The sequence below is a fragment of the Lasiodiplodia theobromae genome (assembly GCF_012971845.1).
Source record: "Lasiodiplodia theobromae strain AM2As chromosome Unknown scaffold_59, whole genome shotgun sequence".
NCBI classification, from domain to species: Eukaryota; Fungi; Ascomycota; class Dothideomycetes; order Botryosphaeriales; family Botryosphaeriaceae; genus Lasiodiplodia; species Lasiodiplodia theobromae.
In genome coordinates, this window is record NW_023336540.1 from 15,016 (window position 1) to 33,831 (window position 18,816).

An 18,816-nucleotide genomic window follows, 5' to 3' on the forward strand; every position below is an offset into this window, starting at 1 on the left:
AACAAGCCCAAACTCGTCAAACGCTATGCGTCCGGCGATGCGTCAACCCCGCCTGATCCACAAGCACAACCTCGACCCCCTTCTCCCCCGCCGACGATGACGACGGCGTCGAAGAAGCCGCAGACTCAGCCTGCCACAACCCGCCGCCCTCCCCTCCTCCTCCTCCTCTCCCCAACCCGACCGACACATCCGCCTTCTCGCCATCAAACACGCGCGCCACCTCCTCCAACGAACACCCCCTCGTCTCCGGATAAAAGAAATAACACGTCGCGCCAATCACCACCAACAACACCACATACACGATATAATACCGCCACCCAATCCCCTCCAACGCAATCGGGTTCACCAGCGTATTAAACAGAATCGCCACATTCGTCGTCGCAATCGTCACCGTCACGCCCCTCGCCCTGAGCGCATACGGCCAAATCTCACACGGATACGCCACCAGCAGCGGCGTAAACGCCGCGTCGTACGCCGCATAGTACAAAAACAGCATCGGAATAACCGCGACGCCCACCCCCGCGGCGCCTTTCCCGCCATCATACACCCCGGCCAGCGCGGAGATGGCGACATAGCACGCCAGCATCCCGCCGCACGACAGCAGGAACAGCGGCCGCCGCCCGAGCCGGTCGACTAGATACACGGCGGAGAAGGTCGCGCAGAGAAGGTTCCAGGCTTGGATGCAGCCGTTGATGAGGGTTTGCGTGCGCACGGAGTGGATGCCGGCGGTGGAGAGGACGGCCGGCAGGTAGTACGAGACGATGCCGCTGCCGTTCCATTGCGCGGAGACGCCGAGCGTGAGCGAGATGAGGAGCCGGTGCCGGTTGCCGGGCGTGCGGAGCATGGCGGCGTAGCTGTTGTTGGAGGTTTTGGTGGAGGATTGCTCGAGGGTGAGGGCGCGTTGGACTTCGGCGAGCTCGAAGTCGGCGAGGGAGGTGGAGGGGGAGGGGGAGGGGGGAGAAGGGGTGGTGGACGAGGTTGAGGGTGGGGAGGAAGAGGAGGAAGAGTCGGTGCCGTCGCCGTGGTAGTAGAGGAAGAAGGCGCGCGCTTCGGCGGTGCGGCCTTGCGAGACCAGCCATCGCGGCGACTCGGGGCAGAGCAGGTAGCCTGGCAGCGCGAGCAGTGGCAGCGCGGCTTGCAGGAGGGACGGGATGCGCCAGGACCAGGAGTTGGGGATGGTTTGCGTGCCAAAAGTAACCCAGGCTGCGAGCATGGAGCCTGTGGGATGCGAATCAGTATCGGGGAAGAAGAGAGATAGTTGTATATGGGGACGGGAGGGTGGAAAGGAACATATGGATACTCACCAACGTACCACCCGCAGTTAAACATCGACGTCAACACGCCCCGATGCGTCGGAAACGCCGTCTCAGCAATCAACAGCGGCGTCGTAACCATAAACCACGCACTCACACACCCGACAAAAAACCTCCCCAGCACAAACATCGCCACTCCCCTATCACCACCATCACTACCATCCCCCTCACCACCCGCCATCGCCCCACTCTGCAACCCCACCCCCAACACCAAAAACCCATACCCCACCCACACCCCCGCCTTGCGCCCGAACCGATTGCCCACCCACGCCGCGACGGGGTACTGGACGATGGACCCGAGGGACGACGCGGCGTTGACGAAGCCCAGCCACGCGCCCGTCGGGTGCCGCATGAAGGCGTTCCACTGCGGCAACGCCTGCAGCCCGTTCATCAGCGACCCGTCGTAGCCGTTCGCCGACGAGAACAGGATGAGGGAGAGTAGGCAGAAGTTCAGCCGCAGCAGGTTGCGCCGCCGGTACCAGGGTGGGAGGTCCGAGGGCAGGACGGCGGCGAGCGGGCTGCTGTCGAGGATGGCGGCGGCGGCGCCTTTGGTGCTGGTGGTGGTGGGCGTGCGTTTGTGGCGAGTCATGGTGTTGGGTCTGGTTCAGCTCGGGTGGAGCTGGGTGAGAGGTGAGATGCGGGCAAGGGATGATGTGCCGGAGGTCCCGGGTCGAGCCGGATGGGACGGAGTGGCAGATGCGCTGCTGGTGGATGGTTTTGGATAAGTGGTTGTAGATTGGAGTGCAGTATTGAGGTTCCGCAGCGCAGCTGACGGGAGCTTATGAGAGCTTTTCAGCTGGAGGTTAAAGTTGCCAAGGCACGAGGTGTTGCCAGGCACGGTTTCTAGAACCCCCACGGGAGAGCCATGACATTGGTCGATCCGGACTGTTGGTCCGCCCGTAAGCTTCATTTAGCTCGTTCTCTAAAACATTTAGCTCATCTCCAAAACAGTCGCCGCTAGCCCACCTATTGCGCCGAGACTACGCCGAGGGGCATCGATATACCTAAGGGAACGACGGCACGCATCCGGGAGGTTCCGCTTCCCCGCGTGGTGCGGGTAGTGATGCTGGAAATGGCGTCAAGCGAGCTGTCAAGCGGCCCGCTGCGCCTTGGTAATTGCTAGATGATAAGCGGGGTCCTTTCCGAAACAGATTGCGTTAAGGATCACCGGCCCGTCACAAGGCAATCTTGAAAGTAACCTTCGCTCTTCGCCCCGCGAGTAGCTCAGCTAAGGTTCGCAGATCCCCCAGTGCTATTGGAAGAACAGTGAACAGTAAGTTAGAACCCTGCTATTTATTTGACTTCTGCTATGGTAAGCACTGACAAATGCGGAGTCACATGGACTACCGGTTCGCCACGAGAATCGTATCTTGGGACAAACTACGCGTCTCGAATTCTCATGGTATGCTGGCCGGCTGGTTTCATCAATTGCCGCGGCGTATTTTCCGGTGACGTCTTGGAACAGTCAACAACCCTGCACCCCGGCTCTGTAGGGCACCAATGTCTGCCGTAAGCTGTTGTGCTTTATGCAATGTCTCAATCATAAATGTGCACCAGAAAACCCAAACTTGTATCGTATGTACCCTACTGTTTCTGAGGCAGATCATCAAGCCGCACCGGGAGTCCTGCGACGACCTAGCAACCGCTAAAGAGTCCATCCATTTCTTCCAGCCTCTTCTTTCTTGTCTGCGTTTCCACTTAGCATGTAAACAATTAATGGCACGGAAATGATCTCACTTCATAAAAACGAGCAAAAATGAAAAGGCTTATGATGGTCAGGCTGAAAAGGATCAAGTAATTACCTCCATCCAATAGCCAAGAAGGCGGCGGAAGAGGCGGTCAATAGAACGAATGAAGCAATTAAGAGATCACTCATCACTTTCCGATGTTAGATCCGAAGAATTACTGGATCAATGCCACTTACATTAATGGTTCGAAGTCTTTATTTGGCAGCGGTGGCTACCTCGCTCTGCCACAATTGTGTGAGAATCACAAGTGCACCTTTGAACAACATGAGTCTTTTATGAGAATGTTTGTTGGAATCAAAGGAGATATTGAGCGAGTCCCAGCCCTGTGAGAAGAATAGCCAATCATAAACAGAGCGATATACACAGAGTTTCTTTGCAGCGCGCCTCCGGTGGCAAGTGGCGACAAAAGCGGTGGTTATACCTGTCCGAGACAGTAATTACCAAGGCTATGTACATTTTTCCATCACAATTTTTTCTATCTCCCTGTCATCCCTTAAATCTAAAGGGTGCTTTGACAGTGACATGGCCCATCTAGAGATCGGTGTGGCTGTATCAGAGCACTGCATTCCGCATCGGATAAATCCTACTCGGATAACACTGGAAAATGCATATCCAGATAGGCACTCAGACAACCCAATCAAAATTCGCTTACAAATGAACACGCGACAGAAGATGCCGCGACAAAAGTTTGCAGTTTACTAATTGGTTGTTGCTTGGCATCGCCCTTTCTGCATTAAAGAGGAATACATATTCCGCCCTCGTAGACCACCATTACGTCATACGCCCATTTAAAACACACCACCTCCATTGCCACGACCTCCAACCACCATCCTCAATCTCCCTCCAGCCATCCCACACCCACCATGCCCGCCGCCGCCACCTCCATCACCCTCATCATCGCCCCCTACCACATGGGCCTCTACGACCACCGCGTCGGCGGCGGGCCCCTCCGCATCCTCCAGCACGGAATAGCCAGAGAACTGGAACGCCTCTGTCCGACCGTGCACTTCACCAACATCGGCCCTGTCGATTCGTTTGAAGGCGAGGTCGGCCGCATGATCGAAGTCCTGCGGCGCATATCGACCGCCGTCACGCGCGCCGTCCACGCGCGCTCGTTCCCCATCGTCCTCGCAGGCAATTGTCAGGCCAGTGCCGCTGTGGCGGCTGGGTTGCGCGCGGCTGGCGTGGATGATCTAGGCTTCGTGTGGCTTGACGCGCACGACGATTTTGATACGCCGGAGACCAACGTCAATGGTTACCTCGACGCCATGGCCGTGTCGATGATGGCGGGGAAGAGTTGGAAAGCGCTCATGGCGACGGTGCCGGGCCACACGCCAGCCAGCCTCGAGAGCTTTGCGTACTGCGGCCTGCGCGACGTGACGGCCGAGCAGCGTGCGGTTGTTGAGGAGGCGGGGGTGCCGGTGGTGTGGGGGGATGCGGGGGCGAAGAAGGACTATGCGAAGGAGTTGGGGGCGTTGCTGGAGGCGCGTGGGAAAGGGAAGAAGAAGACGCATGTGCACTTTGATCTGGACGTGCTCGATGAGTCGCTGGGCCGCGCAAACGACTGGCCGAGTCCGGGGGGCTTCTTGGAGGAGGATGCGTTGGCGGTCATGGGCATGCTGCCGCAAAAGACGGAGCCGACGTCGCTGGTTGTCTGCTCATTTGATCCGAGGCTGGAGGGGGGTGATACGGTTGCCAGGTTGGCGGTGAGAGCGACGTGCCGCTTTGTGGAAGGTTTGTTTGAGACGGAGGTCTTGCAGCGGCGGTCGTAACAAAAAAAGAAGGGTTATTTCTACTTCGTTGTGCCAGCTACCCATTTATTATGGCTGCTTTTCCCTTATGCTCTCCTTCCGCTCCTTCGTCAAAAATATCCCGGCCACATTTTCCAGCACATCCATCCTCTCCTCCTCTGCCCGGCACGTCTTCACAGCCCTCGTCTTCCCTCCCAAATTCTTCACCGGATGATTCACCACCATCGTCTTCCCCCTTCTGCATCCTCCTTCGGCCCCTTCAAAAACTTGCCACCAGCAACGTACTCGTCTGAAAGCACTGCGGATCGTGACTGGTATGTTAGTTCAGCACGTCCAAATCTTGCTCGATGAACTCCGTCTCGCCGAGGAGGTGTGATCAGTCAACAGTACGGGAGGGTGCTTACCAAGCGTGCCAAGATATGAGAGCAGTTCCGTAAGTTCCGCACTGTGGGTCTTGTCTATGTTGGATACAGGTAAGTTTTGATTGTAGTATACGCTCTCCATCACTAACCGCACTCTGCTGTTTATGTATTTATCTTCGGCGTAAACGCTTCAAGGACTTAGCATTAATCGAGAAAGATTCCCCTAAGTGGGAGCTGATATTGGCCTGCTGTGGCCATTTTTACGTGAATGATCTATATACATGTAAGCATATTCGGCAGAGAAGTTAACCAGTTGAGTCTAGACAAAGACCGCTGAACGGTAGGAAAGTCATCACACTGCGGAAAGGGAAGATACAAATATGAGTTTATTTGATATTGATCATCATCGTGATGCTTCATGTAGATGAATCGTCACGCTATATAACGCTCTAATCCCCGGAAATAGCTTCATTAAAACATTATGCGATTGGTTGCAGAATTATGCGTTTGTAAGACGTGAGGTTCATAGGCCTGGAATCCTCAATGGCCAGAATAATGTGCGCGGTCTGTACACGTCAGCATATGGCCCCTGAAAAGCCGGGAGTTCCAGAACTTACGATATTGCTATTCACCCGGACATCAACCACGCTTCCGGACTCGTCGATATTGGTGAAGGTGACGTTGGGAGAAACAAGAGGGTTCGTCTTCGTCACCGTCTGCGCAGCTTCACGGTAGTGCCACCAATTGAACTCGAGCGCATCTCCATCCGGATCCCACGACGCCGACGCATCCAGCACCACCGACTCGCCAAACCGATACTCGATCTCCAGCGCATCCCCACCACCACACGTATCGTTCACAACAGCAACAGGGTGGTGGTTCGCATCCGTCGCATTAATCGACCACTGCATGCGCGCCGCCAAGTCGTACTGGAACGCGCTGCGCCACCGCCAGATGGACGCCTGCGCGCTGAACCACGCGTTGCCGTCCTGGCCCTCAGCCAGGTCGGCGACGTTGCCGTAGAGGCCGGTCAGGCCGGACGCATCGACGGGCTTGTACCGACCGCCCCAGCCGCCATATTCGGGGTGCTCGGGCGCGTTGAGCCCGTTTGGCAGGAGCCCGAGGTACGCGGGCGTGTCGCCTTCCATGATGTAGGCGATGTCCGGGTAGTAGGCGCCCAGCGGGCCGATGCGGACGTGCTCGTCGAGCCAGTCGTTGGAGACGATGGCTTTGTCGGGGCCGCCGGTGTCGACGTCGGAGGAGATGCCCTGCGTTTTTTGGATTAGTGGTTGAGTATGTCCTTTTTTGGGGGGATGATTGCTTACAAGCCATGTTGCCTGGTTGTACTCGCCGAAGGCGTGGATGGAGACGATGTAGAAGAGCGTGGGGAAGTTTGCTCGGATCCACGGGCCGGCGTTGTCTTGGTCGGAAATGGTGTACACGCGGAGCTTCTTGACGAAGGCTGCAGTCTCCTCCGCAGTCCTTGATTTTTGCACGTAATTCAGGGCCTCGGCCAGGACGTTCGTGCCTCCCCAGCAGCTGACCCAGAGCGGGTCTTCAGAAGCATCGGTAGCGTTGACGAGGGCAAGAGACGCATTGCTGGGCTCCAGCTCGAGCGCGGCGAGGCCATAGACAGGGTGTCCAGCGTAGATGCGGGACGCAACCTCTTCCGCAGAGGGGTAAGCGCCGGCCTCAGGCACGTTGCTGTTGAGGTTGTCCGTGACGTTCGCGTAGCCGCCGATGACTTGGAAGATGGTGTCCAGGTCGAGGGAGTCGTTCTTCCACACCGAGGTGACTGCAGCGAAGCCTTCGATCTGGAGCTCGTTGGCGTGGGTCAGGAGGCGGACCAAGCTCATCTGGTCGTCGGGCTCGTTGCTGATGTCCGACAGGACAAACAGCCGGGGCTTAGATTCGTAGCGGGCATTCTCGCAGCGGCCTGAGTCGATGGCGGACGCGGTGGTCCAGAATAGGAGGGATGCGACCAGGGCAAAAAGCACCCGGAGAGTGGCGGCCATGGTGACGTTTTTGCGGCTGGAAATCGAAACTCCTCAAGCCGCAATGGCGGTCCTTATATACACGGCCAGTCACCGGCTACGAAAAGCGGCCGAGACTCCACATGGAGCTCGAGCTTTCCATGCCCAGCTCCGACGCCATATTGCCGAAGCGGAAGACAGAATGGGAAGCCTGAAAATCACGTAAAAAATGTGTGAGCAGGGTTCAGCATGCGGAGGATCTACGGCCGCGGTTTCCCCGCAGTTTTCCTGTTGCGGAACGGCTGCACCCCGCAATCGGGATAGCGAGCGCGGAGTGCGTCAGTCGTCAATCGGTAGAACCCGCGTCACGCGCCCGATATGGAAACTGGAGCCACTTGTTGCCATAAACACTCCGACGTCGGCACTTGGCTGCGGCCTCGGCAGTTCTTTCGCCGGCTTGCGCGACTTATACGATATGCCGCTTTGTTTCTCGGCGTCGTCATTGGCGCGCCATGTCTTGAGAGAACAGCCGCATGGAGTAGGTTTAGGAGAGCACGCACTGCTTCTGCACGACATGGTCTGACTGTACTCCCCAGGTGGCCGGTCTGGCTGCCGACCGTCTAGAGACTGTGGGGTGACCCAAGAGGAAATCGAGTCCGAGCGGCTTGTATGACTCGTGATAAATCCGAAGAATTGCTCCTTCGGAGGGAAGTGTAAGGCGGTATTGAGTAATGGACGAACCACTGCTACTCGAGAGCGAATACGGCCAAGTGATTTACTGTACCGTGAGTTTAGAGGCGGCTACCTATCCAAACATTGCCAAACGAGCTTCTTGTCAGGCCCGAGGACTCTTGGCATTTGTTGATATTCTGCCGGACTGAATCCGATCTTGCTCATGTTGCCATTGCTTTAAAAGCACATTGCTCTTATTTTCTGTAACAATCACTTCAATGACGCGAACTGGCAACTGCCGCGCTGTGGCCCTTGGGCGTGTCATCACGCCGGACATTACCTTTGGTCAATTCTGCAAGCCCCTTCAACGTAGCCAGGAGAATCGTTAATTCCAAACTTTTCAAGCACGGGCATCGGGGGTCGAATCATCAGGACTAGCCAACGAAAGCTTTCGTTGTTATTTCGTCACCGGTGGTTTTCTCTTTTGACCACAGCATCCACTACAAAGGGGTACTGCAGCCGATGGCTAGCGTGAAGGATAGCAGGGCTCTGGGACATAGCGCAAGTATGCCTCAGCTCTTTTTTCCTTCTCCCCAATGAAAGAGAACATACATGGGTAGGTGAAGCTATCGTCCGGACGCGAAAGTATAATTAATAACCACATTTACGTCCAGACTCAGAGAAGACCGCATAGCCATACGGTTTAGTCAACATTGGCCAACAAGTCTTAATTCCGATATCCATCATGGTTAATCTAACTGTTGTCTATAGTTCATCAGCTCCATACTTTCCTGTTGAGTTATAAGAAGTTTCTGTGCGATGCCGCCAATGGCCACTACATTCCTGCCACCCCGACTGAGCCATACATAATCACATCCAGGTAAAAACACGTGGTACCACTTCAGCAGAAAGCCAGTTTTTGTGTCATCTTTAAGGGAGGATTGGCTGAGGCCTGCTTTCGCTGCATCCAAATATGTCCCGTTACTTCAAGATCAAAACGAAAAAGTCATCTTCACCATCATCGCCAACCCTATGTATATCCAAGGACAACAAAACTGGAACATAAAAAAGAAAAGCGTAAACTAGCAAATACGAGTACTGTCCTTATTATAATACAGTTCTTTAAAGACAAAATACTAGAAGTCCAATGTTGCAGTTCTACTATACGAAAGACTAACGTTTCGCATTCATACAATTTGACGTTTGGTTACGGGGTGCAAAAATCAGTCGGCAGACATTGGGCCGAGCATGCGAGGTGCCAATATTTACATGCAGCGGATTCTCCCGCATCACTTGTCGATCTCCCCGCAATTTATAGACTCGGGCCAACGGGTACATGTACTACCAGTAATAAATTATTTCTTAAGTAATTCGCACTGCTTAGAGGAGATGCAAGCTATAGAAAGTCGAGAAATGTTGTAATGACGACAAAACTACGCCAATGAAAAATGCATCTTCAACAAGAATAAAAGCTAGCAGCGTAGAAAATTAGCAAAGCGTAACGTACCATAGTAACATATCTGAATCAGATATCCAAAAGGAACAAGCATCAATATCCATTACAGATATGGATCAGGTAGCCGCGGCGCTCAATTGATTCTATATTAGGCAGGTGGTAACACACGTTAACGTAAATCCAATCGTTTTAAATCTCCAACTCGCAGATGGTGTTTTGCTTCCACCAGTCACGGTAGGATATGCTTTTCCTGATCTGATCTCGTAAATCATTCGTTCAGTGATGACATCACGTAGTACAGTAGACCCAAATGATCCATGCTCGGTCTAGCTTTATACCGACCAGACCTACTAGGCCTTCCAGAGCTGAAAGCTGCCTCATGAAATACTAATTCAACCTTCACGGACTCATGGATGTATCTGAACATTGACCTTATTTGTGGATCAATCTGTGCATTAAACGGGCGAATTTCATTATCTCTCCGCGCCACATTGCCACTGTAGATCTTTTCGAACAGAGGGAAAAATAACCAAAATGAGTGTAAACACTGCAGATTGTTGGGGGGAGTTGCGAAGCTGAATAGTCTCCATGATGAAGATAAATAGCCAGTCAATAGGCTGCGAAGCCGAGCGCGCACATCGATCCATACCACTTTCCAACATGTCTTTCGCCATTTCGTTCCTACTTTACCTCTTGATATCATTTTCAGCAACCATTTTTGCCAGCCAGGTTGCAGTCTCTGACTTTGAGGGTCGTCCTCAATGCACTGTGACCGCTTCGGAAGATGGGGGAAATGACGTGCCAAGCATCATGGAGGCCTTTGACACTTGCGGAAACTCCGGGAACATAATATTCCCCGAAGATGAACAGTTCAATATATCAGAGAGGGTTCACATCTCAGCAACTGACGTGCAGATTGAGTGGAGGGGAGAGTGGCTGGTATGTGTTGACTTTTGGGATCATTTCACCAGCGGCTGACTGACTTCCTGGCGTAGATGTCAGATAATCTATCTTACTGGCGTAACAATTCATATCCCATCGCCTTCCAGAACCACCGCGCTGGAATAGTCTTTTCTGGGAGTGGTATTCGAATCAAAGGGTATGGAACCGGCGGCGTCAATGGAAATGGAGATACATGGTACTCCGCCGAAGCTGGTGAAACCCAGGAAGGTCGTCCGATGGTAAGGTCCAGGAGAAAGTTATTTGTTGAACATGGAACTCATCATCAGTACACAGCCGTTTGTTCTCTGGAACGTCAGCGACGTGAGAGTCGAGGACTTTTACATCAATCAATCCCCTCTCTGGGCCCTCAACATCATGAACGGAACGGACCTGACATTCAGAAACATCGTGTGCAACGCTACCTCCTCAGAAGCTCCATCTGGATACAACTGGGTCCAGAATACAGACGGCTTTGGTACGTAGACATATTTCGACTTTCCATAGCCTCAGAGAAACATGGGTCCATTGACAATGAGTCGCTTCAGATACTATGGACGTTCGCAACGTAACTCTGACGAACTTCGTATATCAAGGCGGCGATGACTGCATCGCCATCAAGCCTCGCTCATACGATGTAACCATCCAGAATGTGACTTGCAATGGTGGTAACGGGGTAGCCATCGGCAGTGTCGGGCAGTATGAGGAAGACAGCAGTGTTGACAACGTCATCATCGATACAGTCAAGGTCAGGACACAAATCGCGAACTTCTGAGGTCTTGTATTGACATTCGAGGGCAGATCGTCTCTTCCAACGTCAGAGCTCGCTTCACCGCTTACATCAAGACCTGGATGGGGGCTCTCGTTCCGCAGGACAGTTATGAGAGTGCGGGTGAGCCGCGAGGAGGCGGTTGGGGCAACGTGACCAACGTCGTTTTCTCAAACTTCGACATCGACGGCGCTTCGGTGGCGCCTCTGATCGACCAGAACAGTGGAGACAACGGATCCTACTCGGGAACGAGCAAGATGCAGGTTCGCAACGTGTCTTTTGTGAATTTCACTGGGGTGTTGAGTTCGAGTAACAATGTTGCTTCTCTCAGCTGTAGTGAAGATTTACCATGCGACGGAATCGTGTTTGAGGGAATGGATCTGAAGAGTTCGGATAATGGTAGTATGACGGCTAAGTGCAAGTATGTGGTAGAAGATACCTTCAAGGGCTTAAGTGGTTGTACGTAGTCTGGATGCTGGTATGACTGTGGGCTCGTTCCACTGAGCACAGCCTGCTCTCTAAGCACACCAGATTGCACAAACTCTCCTACATTTATATAAACTACACTCCTTAGATAGCTTCGACTTTCGCTCTCAATGTCACAACAGAACCTGGGCTTAAAGAATGACGTAATCCCATCGTTTTCACCCTCTTTTCATATACGCCAAAGGAAAATCTCCATGCAACTTTTCACCCTCTTTAGTGCTTGAAGACTTGGAAAACAAGGTTGGCCGTTATTGTGTTTTATATAGATTCTTTGCTACTATAAATGTGTATGGATTATTTTCAGAATTAAATAGGATCTAAGCCAACGGATCCCAACATCGTAAGACAAAACACAAACGGTAAGCTAGGTTGGACCCCGAACCCAATCTTCTAATTACACTTTTGGCGGAGAACATCTCCGACTTTTATCCATCACCGAACACAATGAGTCACCTTGCAAAGCATTTTTTCTAGCTTCCCATATAAGACGCAGGTCATCCTGTCTTTCTTCAACCTGCAACACGATTATTGGCCATCATAAGACTCACCACCCACCATAATGCCGCCGTGGTTCCAGAATATACCGCGCGATGCGCAAAGCGTAGCCGCTCTGGAGTTTATCGGCTTCACCCCGCAAGCCGCCCAAGAAATCTTCGCCAAGTGGTCCGCCCGCCCCGATCCCGACACCAACCCCGACGAGTTACTCGACTACGCGTACAGTCACGTCCGGTCCTACGATCCTTCGGAAACTTCGCCCGGTCGCGAGACAATGACGAGGATGGGTATCAGCACGAAGATGCAAGACGCCCTAACCGACCCCGAATTTGCAGGCATTGCCGCAACCGAGATGCAACAATTCTGGATCCGCGATACTCTGAAGATCAACTACCTCACTCTCCTTCAGCTGCAACGTCGTCTCAAGGAGATTGAAAGCTCCGGCCAGTCAGAGGAAAAGGGAAATACTGCCGCTTGACACTCTCAGTAGTGAATTCAGGTTTGGGCCGGCCTTGTCATCCAACTCTGATTTTGTCCAGCTGAATCCGATCGGGAGGCATCAGAGGGTTGGTAGCAATCTTGTTACCGACCCTGGGAAACCCGGGCAAGCCGACTGAGCCGTTGCCCATTGGCAAAGTATGCATAAGGGTTTGCTTATCAGATTGTGATTCTGCGCATTATGAGCTCTGGAGTCTGTGGTTTCTCCGCCGGAGTTGAGATACAGGGTCTGGGCTCCAGCAGGAAAGCAAATAAGAAACTTGTGGGCGGGAGTTTAAAGGTGAAAAGTTATACGGCGCGAGGCCTGGGACGTCTACTTTTAGAAGAAAAGCCTTTCAGATCTACCATATAATATTTACGCTTGAGAAGACACAACAACGGATTTCCTTACGGCTCCGACTTAATACGGGTGAGAATATGCAGCCTGTTGCTTATATTCAATGGATATGTTGTAACAGCAGTTCTAATCTAGTGCGTACTATTAGTTTTACGTAGACTTTGGAGGAAGGCATCTCAGGAATAATGTCCTTACGATGCAAAATCAGATCTTACAATCAATATTAGTAAAAATTCAAATAGAAAGGCAATAACATTCTTTACAAGACCGCACTCATTGCTCTATAATTCCTACGCAGCACAGCTGATGGGAGTTTGAAGATATCGTAGTCGATTCCTACAACGCGCGCGTCAATTCTAGTCTATTCCGGCTTTCCTTGGCCATCTTAGTCCCGCTCAACACAGCTCTTGAGAGGAACTGGAACAAAGCTAAGCAACCATTTCCAATCACGCCAAACCGCACCGTAGCATCAAAGCCCCACCCCCGCAACAAACGCAATCCGCAGCAGAAACCCAAACCACGTCAACCCCTGGTTCCCCCAATCCTGCCAGCGCGTCCAGGCGCGGGGGTCATAAAACACCTCTGGCTGGCCGGCGGCGTCGGCGATGCCCTTGAGTGCCCACAGGTGGCCGATGTCGGACGAAACGATGATGCCGGCGAAGACGAGGCGCCAGACGTCCTTGCGCTGCGTGCCGACGTAGCGCAGCACGACCAGCTCGACGAAGGCGAACAGCACGTACAGCGACGCCACCTGCCACAGCAGCATCGTCTCGATGGGCGTCTGGTGCAGCGTCTGCGCGTGCAGCGGCGGCGGCGTGATGATTTGGAGCGTTTTGGTGGGCTCCGCGACGTAGATGTAGGCGCCGTTGAGCGCGAAGATGGGCTCCAGGACGGTGAAGAAGGCCCGGTAGATGAGCGGGATTGGCTTGGGTTGTTGGTTGGTGGGCGCCATGGTGTGGGTGGGGCAGAGAGAGAGAGAGGATTGAGGGATGTGGGGTTTGAGATGAGACGAATAATGCTTAGGTTGGATGGCGTGCAATATATACTGTGCTTAATTTAAAGTTCTGATGGTCCGGATGTCGCGGGAAGCTAGGCGTCACGACTCGTGCCGATGGGATCTAATGGTTTAGCCGGGAAGGAGTGTCAGGGATCCAGCAAGCTACGCGCGACAAGCCGCCAGCTAGTAGAAAAAGCATCGGCGGTGCCCGAGAGGTGCTCTTAAGAGTAGTCTGTATGGCCGGCCTGGCAAAAACGAAACGACGTGTTCAAATCATCCGTAGATTGTAGTTGTATCATTTTATCAACGTCTTCATTCCGTTTCATGTGTCGAAAATAGAACCGATGCCATGATAAACCGATGTAATCTCTGATGTAATGAAAACTAACGGACCTATGAAAAATAACGGGAGATCTAAAACAAAATTAGGAGTTATGTTTACTCAAAAGAACTTTGGAACTTATGCGCAGTTTTCGTCACTTATCAAGTCATTTGGTCAGAGCAGCATCGAGCTTTTCACTCACCACTTTTCCATACCAATCATACACCACTTTACACATGGTTAATATCTCACGATTTCTGTGCATGATATGCTGCTTTCAATATTGGCCTGCAATTATAACGGATATGTGATACTAACTGGCCCATAGAACTACTCATAGTATGTACAACACATCAGATTTTTGATCTGCTCATAACGCATTTATGGTATCATTAGTCGTCCCCTGATATTAAGGTGAGGCTACACTAGTTCAATCTCCATCTCCGGCCAGGGGTCCCGTCGAGTCAACTCTAGCAGGCTCGGGATCCTGCATTCGCGTGCTGTTGGCTCAGACCTATACAAATCCGTAAAGCTAGCGTTTGTGTGCGCAAAGTTATCTTCTCTCTCGACCAAATCCCTTGAAATATCTTGCGAATTCTCAAGCGGGAGAAAACCCCTCTGCGATAGTGAGGCAACGCGGCGATAGCGCTCTGGCGTTTCAGAGATCACTGAACCGGCTCCAGGGCCTTGTGGTCTTTGTACACGCTCTAGTATACGATGTAAAGCCTCCTCCCAGCACAAAAGTGCAAAATCCTACGAGAGCACCTGAAAAATAACCCATGGCTTCTCATCACTGCGTTGTAGCCTGTGTGATCGCCACCGCTCCACCCAGTCACTTTCTGATCGCCACCTCTCCAGACAATCGCTTTCCGATTCCTCTTTCAAGAATGACCACTAGTCACGGGATATGCCGCACAACCCCCGAACTCGAGCCTCAAATCTCGTGAAAACATTATATGACTCATCGGACAAGAACCGAGACGTTCTCCGGTCCTCAGAAGGCTGTAGCAGCGGACCTGTTTGCCGGAGTGGGAATGGCTTGGTTGGTATGAATCTCTCCTGGTCGTTGGGCAGGCCTGGCGTGATGACGTTCCCGATGTGGCGTACCGGTGTGGATCGCATGTAAGTTGGAAAACTTTGGTGACGACCGTAGAGGGCGATAGCCCAGCTCCAGGGCGGAATGCACGGGTCCCCTTCGGGTCTTCTCAACCATTGCCTCCAATTTCTGTGCCCAGACCGTTCTGACTCCTGATTCCAGAAAGAGCCATATGCCCAGTCGTCATCCCACAAGCCTGCCCAATATCCGGGAGGATGTGCAGATCCGTTCCATACTTTACCCTCTCCTATTTGCGCGAATCTCAACTTCAGCTCGGTGGTCTTTGCAATACTTGCCACTGCTTCCAGCTTATCGGATTCGTAAGTAAAGCATCTATTGCTCAGTTCATTCGGTATCGCGTAGAACTAGTATGTGATGGATTCCTGGAGTTGCTTGCGTGACATCACCAACGAGTCCAGAACGTCAGACCGTATGAATGCACGCCAGAAGTGCGAAACGTGCTCGAAACTGTCGTTCAGCTTTGTGGTCAAGGCCATCACATCAAATATGCGATTCCGCTTGATTTCCTGGTCGACCCAATTGACATTTCCCTTCTTGGCGTGTGTCAAGCAGAACCAACCCATCTGAAAGTCGGTGTAGTGGAGCTGATATATACTGCTGCATTGTCCAGCCACGTAAACTCCAAGGAAGCGCGAGACCGTAACGTTCTTCCGTATTGAACGCCTGTGCGTGGACATTGAACGTGTCCATAATCTTCTCTTCATCCGGATGCCGTGGAAATAGTGGTACGTATATGGAGCATTCGGCAGGGTAGTAACCGCGGGAGAAGATTCCATCATCTGCCGACACCCCATTGGTGACAAACAGCGTGACCGTGGAATCACTTTATACAAGGTTCATTCGAGCCTTGTCATGATTCAGGTCTTCCTTGCTATCTTGGATGATGCAAAGAGCATCAACCCAAAGATAGTCGAATACCAGCCTTCGAGTGACACTTATGGCATCCTGAATGGTTTTAGGAAGTGTCGACACACTGACTCCCGGCGCAAACTTTGATAGCGGGTCAACTCCTTCGAGCTTTACCTGCTTTGACTGCCCCCACCAGTAGCTCAGGGCGGCGTATTTTCCCAGCTGATAAGATAAGACAAAACCGTCTTGTTTAAGACGCCCGTGGACGGCGTCTTGTCTTGTTTAAGACTGGGGGGCCCCGGCTTGTCTTGTCCTGTCTTGCCAAGTGGGAGCCCTGGCAAAGGCTGTGCCAGGCAGCAAAGCAAGGCTTGGACCCTGGGGTCCAAGAAAATCGAAAGATCGAGGATGCGGTGTAAATCACTATCCTGTCGGAACAATGTCCTACAACACTGAATTCCATCTTGACCCTACCTTTTATTCTTTCGGGAAATGAATTTCTATGAATACTATGTGTCTAGATACACCATGGTGTTCTGATGCGTCTCGACTACCTACGCGCCGCGGAAAGTGGGGCAAGCTTTCCCCGCTCGAATCCCAACCAGACCAATCAAGTGTAAGCCAAGCGATGCTCGGGTCTCATCGCCCCTGTACGGCGGCTACGCCATGGTTCAAGATATTTTTAGGCTGCAGCTTGCACCGTGATGCGGTGTAGCGATTACTGGTACTTAACTGCTCTTTAAACCAAAAGTCCAAAATCATCCCAGGTGTGAATAGTATGATCTCTCCCTTTTCCATCTCTTTTCGGGATACTCTTTTGAATGACCACAATATTTACAAATAAATAGCCCGTTCCACTTCCCTTTAACCCACACGATCAAGGCTATGCCCAATTCCACAGGCAGTGGAGTCGAAATCTCCGGATGGACCCCAGGACCGGATGGAAGGGGCACACTTGACATTATATGGACCAGCGTCGTAACCATGTTTCTTTGTAGCTGGACTGTTCTCTGTCTCAACTTGCCGCCAGACTTCTTCACTGATCGGATGTGGGTGAGGCAGAAGCTTCTCATGACTGGTCTTGTTTTCATTGGACCTGAATTCCTCTTTCAACTTGCTCTTGGTCAATGGCTATCCGCACACAACTCGGTAAAGCAATTTCAAAGTTCTGGACTCGACAACTGGACCATGAAGCACGCATTTTTTGCAGACATGGGAGGCTACGTGTTCGACGACCCTGAAGAAATGGCACGGTTTCCCCTCACAGCCAAGCAAGTTTACTACCTGGTTCACAAGGGTTACGTAGGGGTTGATGATGCTCTGGTGCAGCCAAAAGTCATTGCCGACCGGAACAAAGGCGATGGAGTAACTAGGCTCATCACCTGCTGTCAAATATTTTGGTTCTTCCTGAACACAGCGGGGCGGATGGCACAGGGCCTTGCTATAACCACACTCGAGCTCACCACGCTTGCCACTATTTTTTGCACGCTCGCCACCTACACAGCCTGGATGCACAAGCCCCTCGACGTCAAGACAGCAGTCCCGCTCAAACCAAAAAAGCCGCTGCGCCTCATTCTCGACGACGCCATCGTGGCCGGGGAATATTCCGGCGAGCCGTACAGACGAACGCCACTCGACTTCATCGAAGCGGCGCCCTCGTCATGGTACATATACTGGTCGTACGGGATGGACGTTTTCCGGCGCATGCACATCCACTTCTGGCGCGCCAAAGCGCGGCCGGCCGTCAAGATCGCAGAGGACCATTTCCTCCCTCTCTCGGGCCGGCTCAACCTGCTCCTCTTCGCCTTCCAGCTCGCCTTCACGGCCATCCATCTCGCCGGCTGGAACTTCTTCTTCCCGACGCCGGCCGAGCGCGTCCTCTGGCACGTCTCGAGCGCCATCTCCGTCGCCTGCGTCTTCGTCTACTGGGCCGTCGACCTCTTCGCGTTCGACGTCCTGCCGTGGGTGTACGGGAAGTTTCCGTCCGTCGTACGGTGCAAGCACGCGCTGGAGCGGAGCGTGGATAAGCGCGCTCCTGGCAGCATGCACGAGCGCTGCCATGCCACTGCTGCGAGACTGCGCAACCTCTCGGAAGGGCGCGACCCGCAGTTCGCTGTGCCGCTGAAGGCGATTGCGCCCGTTGCGGTGCTTGTCACCGCATACTGCGCTACGCGCGCCATTGTGCTGATCGAGTGCTTCATCGGCTTGCGGCTGCTTCCGGTCACGGCGTACAAGACGGTGCGGTGGGCAAGCTTCGTACCTCATTTTTAGCAAGAGGAAAACAACAACAAATAATAAAATAGAGAACGTGCTGGGAAGCGATGAAGATCAACAAGGTTTATATATGCGGGTTCATTGTCAAAATCGACACGATGCTGAGTCGTTTCCTCCCTCCTTCGACTTCGGCTGCGTGTTGGACTTCGCGGAATGTTCGAAACCCAAGCGTAGTAGTGTGCAGGCAAAAGTCCTACCCAAGCACGCACGGCGTTTCTCTACCTCTACGACGGAGTATGGGCCGCATTCATCACCACCCCGGCACCAGCAGCAGTAGCAGTTGCGCGGCAGCATAATCAGCAAGCTGCATGTCTGCATCGAACTTGTAATCAGTGATACATCCCCGCGAGCACGCCGGGTCTGCCGCTGGTATGTATGGAGGCATTGTACGGAAATGCGGCTGGCGCCGGAGTGTGTGAACGAGGAGGAGCTGGGCTGTGAGGGGTTAGGAGAGAGAGAGA

The 18,816-nt window shown here is 52.8% G+C and overlaps 7 protein-coding genes across 7 annotated transcripts; 4 read left to right on the plus strand and 3 right to left on the minus strand.

Moving 5' to 3' along the window:
• Positions 1-16: 16 nt before the first annotated feature.
• LTHEOB_12196 (Sugar transporter) lies at positions 17-1,902 on the minus strand (the record flags this gene model as incomplete). The annotated part of the gene is made up of 2 exons (XM_035509036.1): positions 17-1,218; positions 1,305-1,902. The coding sequence occupies 2 exons, from the start codon at positions 1,900-1,902 to the stop codon at positions 17-19; spliced, it is 1,800 nt and encodes a 599-aa protein (XP_035365192.1).
• A 2,022-nt stretch (positions 1,903-3,924) lies between these two features.
• LTHEOB_12197 (Arginase protein) lies at positions 3,925-4,833 on the plus strand (the record flags this gene model as incomplete). The annotated part of the gene is made up of 1 exon (XM_035509037.1): positions 3,925-4,833. One exon carries the CDS (start codon positions 3,925-3,927, stop codon positions 4,831-4,833), a length of 909 nt encoding a protein of 302 aa, XP_035365193.1.
• Positions 4,834-5,653: 820 nt separating this feature from the next.
• LTHEOB_12198 (Cellulose-binding protein) lies at positions 5,654-7,189 on the minus strand (the record flags this gene model as incomplete). The annotated part of the gene is made up of 3 exons (XM_035509038.1): positions 5,654-5,740; positions 5,792-6,442; positions 6,500-7,189. The coding sequence occupies 3 exons, from the start codon at positions 7,187-7,189 to the stop codon at positions 5,654-5,656; spliced, it is 1,428 nt and encodes a 475-aa protein (XP_035365194.1).
• A 2,746-nt stretch (positions 7,190-9,935) lies between these two features.
• On the plus strand, positions 9,936-11,320 carry LTHEOB_12199 (Galacturan 1,4-alpha-galacturonidase C; the record flags this gene model as incomplete). The annotated part of the gene is made up of 6 exons (XM_035509039.1): positions 9,936-10,214; positions 10,271-10,456; positions 10,512-10,692; positions 10,763-10,962; positions 11,016-11,246; positions 11,315-11,320. The coding sequence occupies 6 exons, from the start codon at positions 9,936-9,938 to the stop codon at positions 11,318-11,320; spliced, it is 1,083 nt and encodes a 360-aa protein (XP_035365195.1).
• A 708-nt stretch (positions 11,321-12,028) lies between these two features.
• LTHEOB_12200 (uncharacterized protein) lies at positions 12,029-12,442 on the plus strand (the record flags this gene model as incomplete). The annotated part of the gene is made up of 1 exon (XM_035509042.1): positions 12,029-12,442. The coding sequence occupies one exon, from the start codon at positions 12,029-12,031 to the stop codon at positions 12,440-12,442; it is 414 nt and encodes a 137-aa protein (XP_035365196.1).
• An 826-nt stretch (positions 12,443-13,268) lies between these two features.
• LTHEOB_12201 (Nadp-dependent alcohol dehydrogenase-like protein) lies at positions 13,269-13,751 on the minus strand (the record flags this gene model as incomplete). The annotated part of the gene is made up of 1 exon (XM_035509043.1): positions 13,269-13,751. The coding sequence occupies one exon, from the start codon at positions 13,749-13,751 to the stop codon at positions 13,269-13,271; it is 483 nt and encodes a 160-aa protein (XP_035365197.1).
• Positions 13,752-16,966: 3,215 nt separating this feature from the next.
• LTHEOB_12202 (uncharacterized protein) lies at positions 16,967-18,352 on the plus strand (the record flags this gene model as incomplete). The annotated part of the gene is made up of 1 exon (XM_035509044.1): positions 16,967-18,352. One exon carries the CDS (start codon positions 16,967-16,969, stop codon positions 18,350-18,352), a length of 1,386 nt encoding a protein of 461 aa, XP_035365198.1.
• Between the last annotated feature and the right edge of the window lie 464 nt (positions 18,353-18,816).